This window comes from Carya illinoinensis, chromosome 5, assembly GCF_018687715.1.
Source record: "Carya illinoinensis cultivar Pawnee chromosome 5, C.illinoinensisPawnee_v1, whole genome shotgun sequence".
NCBI classification, from domain to species: Eukaryota; Viridiplantae; Streptophyta; class Magnoliopsida; order Fagales; family Juglandaceae; genus Carya; species Carya illinoinensis.
The window spans coordinates 5,697,937-5,716,749 of record NC_056756.1 but is presented as its reverse complement, the minus strand read 5'-3'; the positions used below and the strand labels follow the sequence as shown (position 1 = coordinate 5,716,749).

General features: G+C 34.8%; 1 protein-coding gene across 3 annotated transcripts; it reads left to right on the top strand.

The window, feature by feature from the left end:
* Positions 1–4,446: 4,446 nt before the first annotated feature.
* Positions 4,447–16,967, top strand: LOC122311490 (ATP-dependent DNA helicase Q-like 4A). 3 transcript variants are annotated; one of them, XM_043126067.1, is made up of 28 exons: positions 4,447–4,626; positions 4,742–4,870; positions 4,963–5,054; positions 5,273–5,363; positions 5,451–5,624; positions 5,993–6,050; positions 6,332–6,763; positions 7,238–7,408; positions 7,489–7,619; positions 7,823–8,198; positions 8,277–8,408; positions 8,992–9,078; positions 9,165–9,292; positions 12,726–12,846; positions 12,929–13,080; positions 13,147–13,282; positions 13,557–13,680; positions 13,754–13,824; positions 13,963–14,031; positions 14,159–14,287; positions 14,384–14,542; positions 14,657–14,737; positions 14,822–14,983; positions 15,164–15,219; positions 15,727–15,856; positions 16,013–16,107; positions 16,338–16,415; positions 16,488–16,967. In XM_043126067.1, the coding sequence occupies exons 4-28, from the start codon at positions 5,341–5,343 to the stop codon at positions 16,888–16,890; spliced, it is 3,678 nt and encodes a 1,225-aa protein (XP_042982001.1). In that variant the 5' UTR covers positions 4,447–4,626; positions 4,742–4,870; positions 4,963–5,054; positions 5,273–5,340; the 3' UTR covers positions 16,891–16,967. The 3 variants fall into 3 exon arrangements, with proteins under 3 accessions (XP_042982001.1, XP_042982000.1, XP_042982002.1); XM_043126066.1 differs by lacking the exon at positions 4,742–4,870; XM_043126068.1 differs by lacking the exons at positions 4,742–4,870; positions 4,963–5,054.
* The last annotated feature ends 1,846 nt before the right edge of the window (positions 16,968–18,813 follow it).

The following is an 18,813-nucleotide window of genomic DNA, read 5'->3' as shown; positions in this document are numbered from 1 at the left end:
ACGTGGAGCATTCAAGTACAAGATTTGGGCGTGCAGTCGGCTGTACGGAATGTGTAAAAAAAAATTATAAAAAAATTTTTTTATATTCAGAGGGACCTACATGAATAAAAAAAAGTTATAAAAATAATTTTTTTTTCATGTAGGTCCCGTATTAATTCACTTTTTTACAACCGACTGCACACCGACTGCATCTGCCGACTGCAAAAAATATTTCTCTTTCTAGAATTTTCGGTTTTTCGCTTGCTGCATATTCAGAAGAGCGATTGCCCACCATTCAGATGCCACTATTGCTTACTTGAATTCTCGAAAAATTCCTCACGGCAGATATGACAAGTGAGATAAAATATAAAATTATTATTTTATCTAATTTTATATTTTATCTAATTTTATTATTATAATTTTTTTAAATCCTAAAATAATAATAATATTTTAAATTTTTATCTAAAATTAAAAATTATTATTTCACTATCCAAATATATCCTGTCGATAACCACCAGCTTCATTAAACTGCATTTTCTCATTAATTACTTGCAAACCATCAGTTTAGAGTTAACTGATTTTGTTAAATAATATTAACAAAATATATATATATATATATATATATATATATATATCAGTTGGCCGTTGTACAATGCAATTTTATTACTGTCCAGGTTGATTTGTTGTTTGAGTTGTACATGGAATCGCAAGTGTGGTAATGTTCTCTCCATTTTCCCTTTATCATTGTTGTCTCCCAAGTGTTTGTGTATATGACTAAGAAAATACTTGATATAGATTTTTCTCTATCCTTAGTTTGCTTGATATGCATTTTTTATGGAAATAGATGCAAAAACTCACCAAGATTTCTATTTCACAAATCTTTTAAATAATAATATGTTTATTGAATTCTGCAAATGAGATAAATGAACAATAACTATCCTCACTCCGAGTTGAGATTATTGAGGTTGAACTTATTGGATCAAAACCACAATGAGGTAAAAATTTTAGTAATAATGAAAAGCTAAAAAATTGAATTTCCTAGTCAAGTTTTAACTTCACTAGGCCACTACTAAGAACACTAGCTTTAGTTTCTTTATATGTATTTTCAAAATCACATATTTTAAAGATTGATTTTACATATAAATAAAAACTTCCACGTTAGATTATGCATTTTTGAACCAAATAATAAAAAAAATATTTTTCTTAAAATTATTATTTTTATATATTTTACAATTAACACAATGTGCTCAAAAATACAAATTTTATATATCTAAATATTACCAATTTTATATATCAAAATGACCACTTTTATCAATAAATCTTAATATATATTAAAAAAACACTTTGTATAATCAACTTAATATAAATTTAATATATTAAAATCATCTTAATACAAATTTCACAAAATTGATTTTAATGGATAGGAGAGAGAAAAAATAGTAAAATAATATTTGAAGAGTGAATTGTGCTTCTTCAAACTTGAAGAAATACTATTCATAACTATGCAAAATTTTAAAGATGCATAATCCAATATAAACCAATTTAGAGGGATATTATGTAAATATAAAGATGAATATGAAGATGTATAACCCATTGCCAATGCTCAAATAAGGTCCCGTTTGGATAGTTAGTTCGTCTCGTCTCATCTCAATATCTAAATATTACCCAAACACGAAGGCTTTCAATTTATCTCTTATACTTTTTCATAAAATCATTATAATTTTCCTAAACTTTCATATAAAACATAAAAAATAAATATTTTAATTTTTTCAAATTATAAAACAAAAATAATATTAACAAATTATATTATAATAATATTTAAATTTTATATTATTTTATTCAACTTCTTCATTCTCATTTTTCAAAATCCAATAAAAATCTTTACTCAAACTATTTCAATGCTATTTATAAATCATCTCACTACTATTTGGTTATACAAATGAAACTATATAAGAAATCTATAAATATTATCAAGATAGTTTGTTAATAGTATTGAAATAATTTGAATTGATATATTTTGTTGGGTCTTGAAAAATGAGAGAAAATTTTGAATAAAAATATTATAAAATTAAAATATTGTTATAATATCATTTTTTAATGTTATTTTTATTTTGGGACTTGAAAAATTGAATTATTTTCTGTGTTTTATATTAAAGTTTGAGAAAGTTACAATAATTAGGTAGTGATATGAAAAAACTTAAAACTTAAAAGTGAAAGCTGTTTATATTTATATGGTGTTTGAATATTAATATGGTATTAGATAAAATGAAATTATTTATAAAATTATAAAATAGTGCTACTCATCATTATAATTTTTATTATTTTCTTATTAGCCCATAATATGACATTAGAAAATTAAAAATTATTTATATATTTAACTTGTGAACCTATCATTAAGTACAACGTCACGAAACAGCAAGAGAATGATAAAAAAAATAGATGATAAATATATTTTTTCAAAACGAAACCACTCTAACCCGGGTCATTTCATTTTTAAGATAATCTTTTGAAGAGAAATGTTATCAGACCACCGCTCGCATTGTTCCTCGATCTATCAAGTTTTATTTACTTTTTTGATACACCGACCTATCAAGTTATTAAAACCAAAAAATCCACACCAAATGGAAGCCCTCTCCTTTTTATATATTTTCCCCACAAATACAGATGATCAACTGAAGGACGAAGGAAAGGAAAAGGCATTTGCAATAGACCGATTCATGCGAACCATACATGAGATGATGTTCAGCAAAGAATATTGATATTTGGAAGATGTTTACACAGCACACCATTTATATGACATGATTTGAGTCGTATGATTTATATTTTAAAACTTATCTTTTAAATTAAGTTACGATACATAGATAATGCATAAGGTAAAAATATGGAAAATTGTTCCCTTTTTATTAGTTTATTCATTATATTTTTGAAATTTATTGTCCCCAAATTCTCACTTTAATTTCATTGCTAAATCACAATAAGAACTAAAAAATTATATTTCACTTTCGTCTTAAGAAAATGCTAGGTTGCCCCCATAGATTTGACTGCAAGTGTATTTTAATTAATTTATTTAATGTTTAAGAAAGTTACTACTAATAAATTTGTACATTTTTTTAAATATACAAATTTAAAAAAATATACAAATTTTTTTAAAGTAAGAACTAGTACGGCTTCCGATTAAGTTTTTTCAATTTTTTTCTCACTAGGCTAATGATTTGGGTTTATGCATTATTTTATGCTTAGGTTTCTTCTGTTCTGACGAAAAGAAATTATAAATTGAAGTTTTACACTGTATATTTATATTTAATTAATATGTAATTTATTATTTTTACTTTTCTATTTTAATGTTTAAATAGAATTATAGAAACAAAAAATCATTGGTTAGAAGGAAACATTCTAAACTTTCATTGATTGTAAAAAGAAAAATTCTTCGCGGAAGCCATTGCACACATTACGTGGACACTGGGTTCACTAAAGTTTGATCCGGTTCGAAAACACTCTCGTCTCTCAACATTCAAGTCTCAAAATCTCCCTCAGTCATTTCCCCCACCCCAAAACGCACAGCCCCTCCTCGTCTTCTTTTACCGCTATCGAATCCAAGCCTACCACACCACAGCCTTCAAGATTAGGAAAGAGACCAAAATTCGAGATGAAAATTATTAGCTTTTTGAGGAATTAGTCATCGTTGTTTGGTAGAGAGATTGAAAGTGTTGTGCTGGTGGAATTTGGAAAATGGATTTTGCGACTTGAACAGGACTGGGATTTAGAGGATTCGAATTGGTTTTATTAAAATATCGAAGCAGAAAAGCAAAGCAAGTACAGTAAAGATGAAAGAAAAAAAGTCGGATATTTCTCAGACTTGGAAGTGGGTTTCTATAGAAGAGACCAAACCTCATATGACCACCAATCCAGAAGGCAACACGAATATATATATAGAGCTATAAAAAAAGTGAAGTTTCAGTTCATTGAGGAAAGAAGAAAACCATGCATGAAGCACAAGATTTCTTTATTTTTTCTTATCTATTTGTTTGGTTTGGAGCCGGTATTTGTGTGAAGAAAGATTTATGGGACAAAAGTTTACCTACGAGGAATCAGACCAAAGGAAGGATTGTGGGTTTTGTGGGATTTAAATCTCATTTGTTTCGTTCAACGAGCTCGTGAGGAGTGGCTGGTGCCGCTAACAAGGGAGATGGTGTCGCTAGGAGGCAGTGGGTAGAAGAAGCTGAAGTGGCTTGCTGTCAAGGGAGGGCTTTGTTTCGCGAGAAGGATTTGAATGGGATGAAAATGGAAAACCAATTCAACCAAAACACACGTTTTGGGTTTTAAAAAAAAAAAAAGTGAAATAAACATAACACCAGAAGCAGCCACATATTGTGTGCAATGTGTGCATAGCTATAGTGGCTCCGTAGAAGAACTCTTGTAAAAATAGGAGGGCCGTTAGCTTTTCTCATATTTAAATTACGATTTTGTCCCTCACCTCACCTCAAATCAAACGAAGCAAAATATCCCGCCACTCCCAGTCTCCCACACTGCGCAACATTTTAAAGCTCTCTCTCTCTCGCGGCCTCCCGAAACTCGTCACAGTTTGTCCCAGCGTCGCTGTCGAAGACTGATCTATCCGCTAAACCCTAACAAACAACGCATTCGAAGGTCAGTCCCCTCTTTGAATCAATTTAAAAACTGTTCGATCTCTGGATCATTTCCAGGGTTTTGTCAATTCCATATTTCACACGCAGACAAATATTATATCTTCCATGACGCTTAGGGTTTCAGCTGCGGCGTGTTTGGAACACTTGTTCTGCTCTTTTTTTTGGATATTCCTTACTGTCAATGCCTCTCCGTTATGCGTCACTCGGCACTCTTACTTACAAGTCACACTGATCTCGAACACTTGGTGCCTGTTACTACATGCCCTTATAAGTTAATTCTACATGCTTGTTTTTATCCCATTTATTAATAGAAAATGTTTAATTGAATCATTTTTAGGTTTTAAATTTGTGGATGTGATTTCTACATTGCGGAAGTAGTTGAATATTGTCACCTTTGGATATTGTGGAAGCAGAAACTAAGACGCATAGGTAATGGGTCTTGTTTTGGTTTATTTACTGTTTTTTTTTTTTTTTTTTTTTTTTGTGCTTTGAATTTCATTACGTTTAGTTAGTATATAGATTGACAAGTCTTTTACCTAGGAGCTTTCAATGTTGACTTTTCCATATCACTAAAATTACTCATAGACTTGAATTATTTTCTTTTATTAGAGGAGTTATATTTTAATCGACAAGGTTTGATATGGCAGGCTTTTGTGTTGCAATGTGGCTTTCAAGAAGGGGGAGCCATTAGCGTAGTAGGCGAATATGTTTACCAATGACTGCAGAAATGTGTATAAGGCAAGAATAGGAATTTTTTCTTTGCATCTTATTGCCTTTCCTTTTCTTTCATCCTTGAGTGGTTGAGCATTTGTTATTTATCTGCAGTGAAAGCAATCCCGGTCAAGGGTTCAAATACGATGATAAACTTCCGAAAGTTAATTGGTCACAACATGCTAATGCACACGAGAATTTCTCATGCCAAAATAAGTTCTTGAGTTCAAATTTCCTCTTCTCATTATCATCACAAAAACCTTGTTCTGAAGGAGAAATGGGTACACGGTATGTTGCCATTAAAGATATTGTTTAATTTTTATTTGGTTATGTGGAATTTAATATCTAGTCAATTGAAAATTTATTTTAGATATAAAATTTTACCATGGGAATTGGGGCTGTGTAGTTAGTAACTTATTATACAATCTTACAGTCGTGACTTGATTCAATTTTTTGTATTCAGTGATTGTGGTCTTAAGGTTGAGATAAAATATACCCTCGTTTTAACCTAATCACAAGATTTTGTAGGTGTTTGATTATTTTCTTTGCAGGGCTCCATGTCTACTTGCTTTCTTGGGCTATGTATTTTGCGTTTTTTAATAAAATTTTTTATTACTCCAAAAATTTCTTTTAAGATTTTCTTTATCTTTTTCCAGGTCAATGGCCTGCCAAAGTCAAAATATTCGAAAATTGCAGAGTGCGCAAGTTGAAAAGGTAAAAATTGCTAGGCAGGATCCATGTTTCATTGGTGCACTTTCATTTGAACTTTTTTTTTTTTTTTATCAAAATACTCTGTTTAATATACAAATTGATCTGTATTTTCTGTTCCTTTTCTTATTGATTTTGTAGTCAAAGTAGCCCTAGTTATTCTCATTGTTAAGGTTAACTCAATAAATAGTTAATGGTCTAAACTTGTTTAACGATTTGATGGCCATTCAAAGGTAATTTATTATGACTTCTGATTAGGTAATTACTTTTGACGGAACTTTTTGCAGGCTTGGCATGTTCTTTCCAATCTTCAGATTTCTTGCAGGAACTACATAAAACCTGGGAAAACTGTAAAAGCTAATAATCTTGGTAATAGCATGTCTCTTAGCATTGGAAAAAGATCTATATCACAAAGCTCATTTGGCATTGATAGGAGCTCAGAGCATATGCAAACCCATAAAAATTTCAGTCAAACTAATGGCAAAGTCAATGAATCTGCAAGCTGCATGGGTAATCATTTTCCATCAGGTAACGTTAGAGCCGTGGAAGCCGGAAAGAGTCTCGTGGGCCAAAGCCAGACTAGAGCATCGACAGTCGACCATTCTCGTTCTCAGTTTATGGATAGATCATTTGGCAGTCATACTGTTCATATTGGCCAAGTAAAAGACTCTGCAGCAGAAATTTTGGCTGGCGATGTGGATGATGATGACCTACTTGAGGTAATTCTTATCCAATATGAGTTACATTGAAACTTTGTTAACGTGAATTAGCTCTGTTTAATTTGACTTGGTTACTAACTTACTAGTAATTCAGGATTCTGAGTTCTATAATTGTTTTTATATCATCAAGTTTGTACCGTTTTTACAGCATCAATATTGTTTAGCACGTGAATTAAAATTTATGTTGAATTTGTATGTATCTGTTTAACTACATTCTAAATAAGGTTGCTATTACTGTTAGTATTTTTTGTTTTAATTATGTGCCCATACGAACTGAAGATTTTTTTTTAAAATTTTTCTTTAGTGTTTTATCCAGGTAACTGGTTAAAATTTATTTGTTGTGCTTCAGGTTTAAGTTGAGTCCTAGGACTCCACATGCTTATATTTATCTGGAGTCATATGTCATAATTGTTTCCTCTTTTTAGTGTCGATTTCTGTGCATTCATCTGTCTTGTGTACTTATTTTGGGCTCAGAATATTGATGTGGACCAAATAGTAGAACAGTATCAATCTACTTGCACTCCACAACCATCAATTTCTAAGCTGCCACCCATTACTCCAACTTTAGATGAAGACAATTTTATGAGACAAGATGAGAGTGGTTTGCCACCAGAATTGTGCTCAAACTGCAGTCATGGTCTTAAGGTACGTGATTATGTGTACTAGTGTGACTCCATCTTAATTTTATGTTAGCTTGATACACGTGATTCCTGATTTTAATACAGCTAGGACTGTGCCCCGAAGCTGCTACTCATTTGCAGGAAGTAAAGGACATGCTAATTGTTATATCAAATGAATTGATTGACAATGTTAATGAACTCAGCCCGGGGCAGATTGAGAAGCTTCGCCAAGATAGGTTTTCTTCCCACCCTATCTCATCATATTCTTATCTTTGTTGTTCTGAGCAAACAAAGAATTAAGAAAACAGATAAAATGAATAAGCAACCCAATGTGCAGTGGTTTATATTGCTCATTGTTTATTGTTCTTACTGGCACTTTTGTCATATCTTTTTACACACTCATCACCAATGAGAGATACAAGCCTTTTTTTTTTGTTAGGTTACAGCTGAATAAGCAAATCCAGCAGCTTGAGAGGTATCTTCGTGCCAATTTAGTCGATGCGGAAAGGCAAAGATCGCATTATTCTGCATCCACAGCAGCTGCTGTATCTTTTCAATATGGAACACCTCAATCAACTACAATTAGAGCTCCAATGAAATTTGATGCTGCAGTTAATCTACCTAATGAGGTGGGAGGGTATGAAAGGTGGAATTCTCCATTGGTTTCATTCTCTTCCATGGATAGCTTTGGAGTTTCTTCAGGCCCCATAGAGAGGGAACCATACATTCCCAAGTATGTTGAAGTTAACTATATTGAAGGTTCTAATGACAAAAAGTGGAGTAGTGTGAATTTCCCGTGGACAAAAAAGCTGGAGGTGCTTTTCTGAATTATTACGAATTTCTTATTTGCATAGATGTCATCCTAATTGTTGTGTGCCTACATCCACTCTCAGGCCAATAATAAGAAAGTCTTCGGAAATCACTCATTTCGCCCCAACCAAAGAGAGGTTATTAATGCTACAATGAGTGGATATGATGTTTTTGTTTTAATGCCAACTGGAGGGGGAAAGAGTCTGACATATCAGGTAAAAGAATTCTTTTGCAAATTTCGTACGATTTAGGGGTTGTTTGGAAGAGGTTTCATTTCATCTCATTCCCAAATATCACTCAAACACAAACATTTTTCAATTTCAAATATTCAATTTTTTCAAATCTCAAAGCAAATATAATATTAAAAAATTATATTATAACAATATTTTAATTTTATAATATTTTTATTCAACCTTTTCTCTATCCTATCCCACAACCCAATAAAATATCATAACTCAAACTATTTCACTACCATTCATAAACCATTTCAGTACTATTCACAAATTTATCATCTCGTCTCATTCCCTTAGGGTTCTTTTTAATTAAAATACTGTTTTCTAGTTTCATTATCAGTAGATCTGGTTTTGCCATCTTAGTATATTGTTGATTGTGTGTGCATGCTTTACTGCTTCATTTTCTCAGACACAAAAGTTTTAGTGGTATTCTAAATCAAGCAACTTGCATCTCTATTTTCAATTTTATTTGTAGGTTTAGGTTCCTTGTCAATATCAGGAAATTAAATCCCTTTTTCTCTGTTTTCATTATGGGAGTTTACACTTTAATTTTGTTATTTTGCAGCTCCCTGCTCTTATTTGTCCAGGTATAACATTGGTTATCTCTCCCCTTGTGTCACTTATCCAAGATCAGATAATGCATCTATTACAGGTAATGTTTAGTTTACACTAACTTCCATAGCCTTGACTTTCATCCTTTACACCATACCTTATACTTGCTTTTGACTTGTGCTATAGGCAAACATACCTGCTGCCTACTTAAGTGCCAACATGGAGTGGACAGAACAACAAGAGATCCTCAGAGAACTAAGTTCTGATCATTTCAAATACAGGCTGTTATATGTCACACCGGAGAAAATTGCTAAGTGAGTGTTTGTTATTTACATGATTACTATATTGCAAACTTCATCCATTAATATGCCCAAAGGGCCCTGCCTTGGTTAAGTTCCACGTCATACAAGAACTGTTTTCTAGTTTTTGCTTCGATTACATAATCACAACTAATAGAAAAGTGACTAACTAACCCAATTGAAGTACTTATGTAAAAAGAACCCAATTTAAGCATTTATTGGGTGCGTTAGTTTCCCTTCAACAATCTTTTTTTTCGCATAAAAAATCCAATTAAAGTAAGAGAAGAACCGAAGGATGCTATGTGAAATCAAAGTTAGGCTTAAGTGGCTTGTGACAACGGGATGCAATGGCATTGAGGCATTAACTCAGTTGTGCTAGCATGCTTTAATACAATGCAAGGTTAGCAGGTAAAGCAACCATGGCAATGTTGTAGCTTAATGGCTTATGATAGAGATTTTGGTTGTGGGTTTTTTTATGGGTTAAGAGTGAATATTCATGGTTGTAAGTTTGTGCAAAGGTGTCTTTCTGGTCAGTAATGGAAGCGTCGAGTGAGAAAGAGGACTTTCTCTCTCTCGGCTGCCTATCTAGTAAAGCTTTGGCAGCGGAAGTAGGGAAGGCAGGCACCAAATCAAATACAAGCGCCGGCAATGTTGTCAACCATAAAGCTACTGCATTCCTCGGCAGGCGAATTTGCTTCATTAATAGGCTCACGATTCAACTTTGATCATTATGGACTGGTACCAAGATCGAGTCTGGGATAATCACTCTTCCTACCCATAGCTTTCATTTCTTGTGGTTCACCACCACCTATGCTAGCATTCATTAATTTTTTTTTGATAAGTAATGCCGGCATTCATTAATTGCCAAATTTGGGTATCCATTTCATTGAAGCTAAGAGGTAACTCTTTTTCCTGCATACCTACTAGATACACTCGAATGAATACACCTAATAGCACAACTTTATCATAATCCTCATTTTTTTTTAATTAAGTATTTCAAAATCTTAGCATATACATCCATGTTAGGAACAACATTCCCACTAGAATCATTTAAAGAAATAGCTCTACTAATTGTATAGGAAACATCTCCTGTTGGTATTTTCATGACATAACCTATAGTAAACTTACCATACTTAAACCCAATATTGTAAGTGTACTTCATTAACATTAATATTACTGCCAATGTCAGATGCATCATGTAGATTCATATTCGCTAGACTTCTATTCATAAGAATACCCACCTCTTCTAAGGTATCATGATTTTTCAAAATGAACAACAATAAAGTAAAGTTTTTTTTTGATAAGTAATCAAAAGTGTATTAATCAAAAACAGGCCTAGCCCAGTATGTACATGAAACTGCCCCTTTAGGTGGGAACAAGAGAGAGAAGAAAATCATGAAGGACCATCCCATTGAAATCAACAGTAATGACCCATTTACAAAGCGTACTAAAGAAAAAAGCCAGCAGCTCCTCTCGTGTTCGCTCCATGTCTTCAAAAGTCCTAGCGTTCCTCTCCTGCCATAAAGACCACATGATGCAAATAGGTATCATCCTCCAGACTGCTGAAATCTGAGGCTGGCCTCCTATATTGGGCCAGCAAGCCAAAGTTGCCGCCACTGTCCCCGGCATAACCCAGCCCATCTCAACTCTGTTTAGCACCTCATCCCACAAAACCCTTGCAATCTTGCAATGAAGTAAAAGATGATCTACAGACTCACCCCCTTCCTTGCACATACAACACCAATCTATCACAATAACCCTTCTTTTTCTCAAATTATCAGTTGTGAGGATCTTACCCAATGCCGCCATCCATACAAAGAAATAAAGTAAAGTTTATCTCAAAGGCTTGAGACTGAAGTGTATTCAATACATCGCACTTACACTTTGGAGAATTCAACTTGATATAGAAATGGCTATAGTCACGAGAAGTTAATAGAGGAAACCTATTATAGATTTCTCTCGTCAGTCCGCTTAACCCCTTTCAATATCAGCTAATGTTGAAGTACATCTTCCTTCAATATCAGCACTCGAATTTCCTTCTGATTAAGCTCTATCTTCTTGTTTCTCAATCTTTGGAGAATGCATCGTTGTATTATTGTAAGTTCTTTGTTTCGAACATTTCCTAAAAGTAGTCGACAAGTTTGCATGCAAGGCATATCTCGTTGAATTAATCAATCTTTTTTGCCACATTGCATGTAATGGGAATCGAACCCCCTCTATTGCTGGCGGGCTGATGGAGAATGTTCCTTTTGGCAATCCTCGTTCCTTCTGTCTATCTTTTCTAAAAAAGGTCAGGGCCTGCATTCGCTAATCCTATTCCATGAAAGCTTTTATGCCTTAAGAAATAACACAAAGTCCTACTACTACGACTGCCAGGCATAAATAGAGGCATTCCTTGGGTGATTTCGTACTTGAGATGTTGAGGTGGCTGTAAAAATTGTGGATTCTCTGAAGATGGTGAGGTTTCTGCATGATGATTGTGACGATTTGTGTGGATTCATCAAAACAGATATATGGTGATGTTGGAGACTGATGATGGTGGTGCCCAAGAACGATTGTGATGGCGAAGTTGGGTTGTAATGATGACAAAGTGGTGCTTGGATTTGGATTTGAGGTCTGCAGATTGTTGTTCAACTATCTTACAATACGAGGATCGTGGCGGCTTGGAATAAAGTGATGATCATTCTGGTTACGATGGTGGAAAGATGGTAGTGGTATGCTTGCCTTCTCAACTAGAGTATAGGAGTTCAATTTTCTTAAAAACTGTGACTTGTGGTGATTCAAATGGTTTGTTATGTTGCATGGAGTATCATGGTAGACGAAGGTAGTGGATGTGGCAGTTGGGTATGAAGTGTATATTAGGGGCAATGGTCTATTTGCAACATCTGGGGTGAGTTTCCTGTAATGGTAGGTCCCAAAATCATGTGATAGTCACATTTAATGGAAATTTGGATGAAGATGCTATTTACCACACACTCTTGACTTTAGGAGCTATGAAGCTTACTTCATGGTGGTGCCATGTCCAAGTGTCTCATTGGGTTTGAAACTTTTCAGACACTTCTAAGGTAGTATACCTTTAAATATAAGTATGTGTTTGATTTGAAAATGAGTTGGGCACAAGCACGCCTTAAATGTCATTTATAAACACTTAAGCATCAACTCAGCCACTTAAATTTAGGTTTTTATGAGTGCTAGCTCTCTCTTTAAATAATGAATCTAATAAATTTTCATTAAATTTAAAATTTATGAATGAACAAAAGAGTTGCATTTATATTACTTTGTTGATATTGTTATATTTAAAGAAATATGCACTTGTGTGTCTATGCTTAATAGAGTAGAAGTTGATTGAACAAAGTGGATGTCTAGAAGGGATCTGCAGAGTGCAATTAAGTCTTTGTTTCATTTTCTTTATTTTGTTCATTTCGGAAACTGTTCTTTTTTTCTGCAGGAGTGATGTTCTTTTGCGGCACCTGGAGAGTTTACATGCTCGTGAGTTGCTTGCCAGGATTGTTATTGATGAAGCTCATTGTGTGAGCCAGTGGGGGCATGATTTTAGGCCAGATTATCAGGTTGGGGCTTATAAAAACTTTTCAACTTCATGCTACTGATAATAGAACTGCTTAATGTTAATCTGTTCTGTAAAATGTACAGGGTCTGGGAATCTTGAAACAGAAGTTCCAAAATACTCCGGTGCTAGCTTTAACAGCTACTGCAACAGCCAGTGTAAAAGAAGATGTTGTGCAAGCTCTAGGTCTCGTCAACTGCATTGTTTTCCGGCAAAGTTTTAATCGGCCAAATTTGTTGTAAGTGTTGAATAAATGTAACTTGTCTCTGCCAGTTAAATTCATCACTCATTGTGAACATCCTAGGTATTCCGTTATTCCCAAGACTAAGAAGTGCATTGATGATATCGACAAATTCATTAAAGACAACCACTTCGATGAATGTGGAATAATTTATTGTCTTTCGAGAATGGACTGTGAAAAGGTGGCAGAAAAGTTACAGGTTAGTTGGCAATCATTGAACAATCTTTAGTGGTCATGTGCTTGTTGCATTTAACAGGGTGTAAATGACATTTATCCATCTAATTTCTAAGATGTGCATCTTTTTTCAAAGTACGATTTTGAAATGGAAAATCCTAGAAAATCATCAAATCTGACTATTATGGTAGTGAGAATTCTATTTTGAGGCCAAAGGGTGAGTCAAACTCAAAAAATAAAATCAACGTTTCTGTTAGTATCTTGTAATTCATGCTTGCTAAAGAGTCTGTTTCATTCAGGAATGTGGACATAAAGCGGCATTTTACCATGGCAGCATGGATCCTACTCAGCGTGCCTTCGTCCAAAAGCAGTGGAGCAAAGATGAAATCAATATAATTTGTGCTACAGTGGCATTTGGAATGGGTACCATAAACTGTTACTGCTTTCAGCTTTTTGATTAACTGCAAAGAACAACGTACTGATGTATGCATTTCAGGTATCAACAAACCAGATGTCCGATTTGTAATTCATCACTCTCTCCCAAAATCTATTGAAGGCTACCATCAGGTAATTACTATAAAGCATACCACTACCTTGAAATTGAGATCCTCATGCCAATAGTTTAGATCTGAGATACAATATTGTGGGACTTTTTAAATTTAGCTTTCTAGTTCTTTTAGCTTATTGCGTTCCATTATGTTTCAGGAATGTGGCCGAGCTGGTAGAGATGGTCAGCGTTCATCCTGTGTGCTGTATTACAGTTATAGTGACTATGTAAGTTGTACCTGTAAAATTAATTCATCTTGTTGATTCCTGCTAATTCTGTACGTGGAGGAGTTTGCAAACAAGAGTTGCATCTTTATTGCTTTTTCTTCCATGTTTCATTTGTCTTTTTTTGCAGATACGGGTCAAGCATATGATTAGTCAGGGAGGAATTGAGCAAAGTCCATTTCCATCTGGATCTAATCGTGTCAATATTGCTAATTCAGGGAGGATACTGGAAACAAATACAGAAAATCTTTTGCGCATGGTACTTAATATGAGCTTTGCATCATAGTTGTTGTGTTATGATATCTATATTAATTCAAATGCATATGTTCTAAATCAATGACTTAAACTGTCCCAGGTCAGTTATTGTGAAAATGATGTTGATTGTCGACGTCTTCTACAGCTCATTCATTTTGGAGAAAAGTTTGATTCTGCAAACTGCAAAAAAACATGTGACAATTGTTTGAAGATTAAGAGTTTTATTGAGAAGGATGTCACTGACGTCACAAAGCAATTGGTTTGGAAGTGTTTGCATTTTGTTTCTTGTTGTCCCCACTATAATGTTACTGTTGTTTAATTGTAGAACACTGTTTTCATTTCCTTCTTTTACATTTTTATTTCTCGTGCTTAGGTTGAACTGGTGAAGTCAACACGACAGCAGTTCTCATCATCTCATATTTTGGAAGTATACAGGGGCTCCTTAAGTCAATTTGTATGTTCCAATGAAACATATATTTTGCCTTCTATGCCCATGTCATTTTACGTTCTTTAATTCTCTCTGCCCGATGTCAACTAGGTCAAGAAACACAGACATGAGACTTTGAGCCTGCATGGAGCCGGGAAACATCTAGCAAAGGGTGAAGCTTCCCGTATATTGCGTCATCTTGTTACCGAGGATTTTCTTGTGGAAGATGTCAAGAAAAGTGACATCTATGGATCTGTATCATCAGTGTTGAAGGTTGTTGTAATCCTTTTTATGTTTCCTTTCTCACTTTTTCATACATCATTTTGCTTGAAAAGTGTGATGAAATTGCTCCTTGATGCCATCTGCTATGATAAGTTTATGCATATAAAACAATATGCCTCTGTTGATTTTGTTTCTTGGTAATGAGGCTTTGTTTATCTTAATCTTTGTCAGGTGAACGAGTACAAAGCCAAAAATCTTTTCCTGGGTGGGAAGACAATCATATTAAGGTCCTTTTCTATGCTGTTTCTTGCTTAGTTTTGAACCTGATATGTGCCAAGCCTGGAAAATGTTATTGCATTCCTTTATCTCCTATTATTTATAAAAAGTTAGTCAAATATGTCAGCTGTGTTATGTGCTTTTGCAGTTATTTGACTATTATTTTCAGGTTTTGATAATATTGCCAATTTTTTTCAACTCTGTCGGGTGAAATGTGAAGTCTAATATTTATGTGTTTTTGGAGGATCCTGATATTATAGCTATGTATGTGGACAAAACAATTGTATTAACAATCATTTGATTGAGGAAATCATGTCCCAAGTTAAAATCTTTTTAGCTCTGCCTTTTGTATTTCAATCCTGTTCCTTTATGAAGTCCTATCGGGATGGGTAGGCCCGAGCCTTCCTGGACCTATTATCCTACTGTTTATTTCCTAAATAGAATTTGTAAGCCATTTTTTCCCAGCTGGCATGTATTGATTACCATATGTTAACACTCGCATCTTGTATACCATGTAGATTCCCGTCCCCTGTAAAAGCATCTAAACTGAGCAAATCTGAAGTGGCTCCAGCAAAAGGCTCATTGATATCTGGGAAGCTAAGTCCTCAAATCGATAGTCCTGCCCAGCCTCAACCTGAAGTAGACTTGGTATTTTGATTAGATATTGCATGCATAGATATATCTGGACACATTTTCCATCCTTTTGAGTCTTTTGCCTTGTGAAATTTTTGACTTCGAAGAACAGCTAAACTAACTCTTTTAGTTTTATTTTGTTTTTTCTTCTACCAACATGTTCTGCTGCAGAATCTCTCTGCCAAACTATACTCAGCTCTTAGAATGCTCCGAACTATTCTTCTCAAAGAAGCTGGTGAGGGGTTCATGGCACACCACATATTTGGGTTTGTTCTCAGCCATTTAATTCTGTTCTTGTTCTTGCACATTATTTTCTGTTAAGAATTATTTTTGTGTTAAGAATTTTGAGTGAAAAGGAACTCTATTAAATTTCTAAAATTCCTTCAGGATACGATATTTGTTTCTATATAAACTTGAAATTGCAGCTTCTCCTCTCTATGCCACCACTCTATTTTAAGGCAAGTCCTGACCAGTTACCTTTTTATCCTGGACTTAGTAATGCTACGCTGCAGCATATCAGCAAAAGGATTCCCAGAACAAAGGAAGAACTCCTTGAGATCAATGGCATTGGCAAGTAAGTTGCGAGGTTGGTTTATCTTCTGTTTACTCCAGTGACAGGTTAGTGATCTTGCTGGCTCTAATCCAGGGGCAAGATAGGCAAGTATGGGGACCGACTACTACAAACCATTGAGTCTACCCTCAACGAATACTACAGGACAGATAAAAATAACAGCAGTAGCAATGACAGTAATGATTCGATAAAGAGAAGAAGGGATACAAATAGAGACCGAGATTTAAACGCTGAAGATGATGACTTCACCAAGAGTACTGGTAGATCAAAGAAAAGGGTAGCAAAAGGGCAGAACAAAACTGCTGAGCTTTCTAATTATATGGAGCCAGTTGTTTACGACCAATGCATAGATGATGATGATGTAGAATTTTATGATTGTGCTTTTGAAATCAATGGCTCAGGTATAAAGGCTGATGAGAATGATGGTGGAAGAGTGCTTCCATCATGGTCAGCTCCTGGAAACTGGAAAGATTGTTGATTGTAAAATGTTTCCGAGTATGCACTTAAGTGGTAGATGTATTATGTGGATATATATAGCAATTTTTCATTGCTCTATTGGGGTTTAAAACGAGTAAGACTCTGTTGCGGCAACCATGCATTTCTGGCTGTCCATGACATACGCCTCTACCATCCTTGAAGTGGATTGATTTAGGGGTGCTATCTGCACCATACGGTGCGGGGTAGACCCCCCTGCATGGGGCGAATGGGGAAAATCTCCTCCGTCCCCCGCCCCCGGTGTGCGGGGGCAGGTACCCCGTCCCGCATGACAGGGTACGGGGTGGGGGGGCAATCCGTCCGCCCCTCCCGCACCCCCCTTCTGGGCCTTGGGCTCAGGAGCATTTTTTGGGCCCAAAATGGCCCAGAAGCAATTTCTGAGCCATTTTCGGCCCAGAAACCTCAGCAATGGGCCAAAATGGCCCACAAGTATGTATTTTTAGCTCAAAAAAACTTGTAGGTCATTTTCATTTTTCAGCCCATAAAATTATAAGTAAAAAGAAAAAAAAAATTTAAAACCCAGATTAAAAAAAAAAAAAGTGTTATGTCTAAGAGTCTAATACGTAATAAACTAATAATAATAACTAAATTATTACAAAATTGAAATGCTAAATAATTACAAAATTATAAACATAAAAGTGTCCAAGGGACATTGTATAAACATTACAAATTATTGAATACAAAATTTGAACAAATAATTAAAAATTGATCATTCTAAAGAGGTTTGTCAGCTGTGTCTTGTCTTTGAGTCAAGGGGTGTGACAGTTGGGGTGGCCCAGGCTTGAGCACATTTTTATGTTGCAGAGGTGCTAGACGTCTCAGGTGTTACTACAAAAATTAATATTAAAATTAATAACGATGAAATGGAAATGAATATAAATAAATTAAAATAATAAAATAAAAAACAATTACCAGGTGGTCTAAATCTAGACTGATCACCACCCTCATCGGTCTCCTTAAAATCTAAAATATCCGGAACATGAATATCCTTTCCTATCATCCAACTCTGTGTGCATATCAATGCCTCTACAGTTGTAGGAGACAATGAACTATGGAAATAATCCAATATACGACTTCCGGTACTAAAGGCTGACTCTGAGGCAACGGTGCTAATAGGGATGACCAAAATACAGCGGCCAATCTTAGAAATGATGGGATATTTTTTTGAGGCATTCTTCCATCATCCTAATATATCAAAATGATCATCATCATCTTGGACCATATCCGCTGACAAATAGTTATCTAACTCACAAACGACCTCCGTAGATTGATGGACTAGTGTGGGATTCTGTGCGAAGATCTTAGTCCACGACATTCTGCGCTTTTTTGTAGCAGGCCCGGTCACGGTGTCTGTAGAAGGCTTTGGGGTCGGTGTGTGTGTCTTCAATGTAGTACCCTTAATTGCCATAAACTCATCATACAATTTTTTCAAGGTATCTCGGGCCAATTCACTAATAATTTCAGTCCATACCTGATCGTGAACAAGTCCCAACCCATATAACAAGCCTGAAACTTTCAGACGAGGATCAAGAATAACAGCCACATATAAGAAAATATTCATTCTAGTCAAATCTCCCCAATACTTGTCATATTTTAGCATCATGGTCACTACCATCCTCCTCATCCTTTCATTGGAACCCCTACGCATATCTTCTAATTCTTCTTTTACCCTACATATTTGTTGACAAAACCCATGGGATGTAGGGTACAAAGAACCAGATATATTCAATGTGACATCATAAAATAATCCAAGAAAATCAACGAAAGTACAAACTACCACCCAAACATCATCATTAGGCTTTCGTGATCCCCCGTGCTCATCAAAGTATTTGACATATTGGATGTCTTCATCACCCAATAATTGGAAGGCTGTCTTATATTCTTGAGCCACCTCTAACATCAAGAA

Bases quoted from the DNA above. Each gene is read 5' to 3' on its own strand.
- LOC122311490 (XM_043126068.1), top strand. From the start codon at position 5,341: ATGACTGCAGAAATGTGTATAAG. The intron at 6,051-6,331 runs GTAAAAATTGCT...AACTTTTTGCAG, and splicing joins AGAGTGCGCAAGTTGAAAAG to GCTTGGCATGTTCTTTCCAA. The intron at 16,416-16,487 runs GTAAGTTGCGAG...GCTCTAATCCAG, and splicing joins GAGATCAATGGCATTGGCAA to GGGCAAGATAGGCAAGTATG.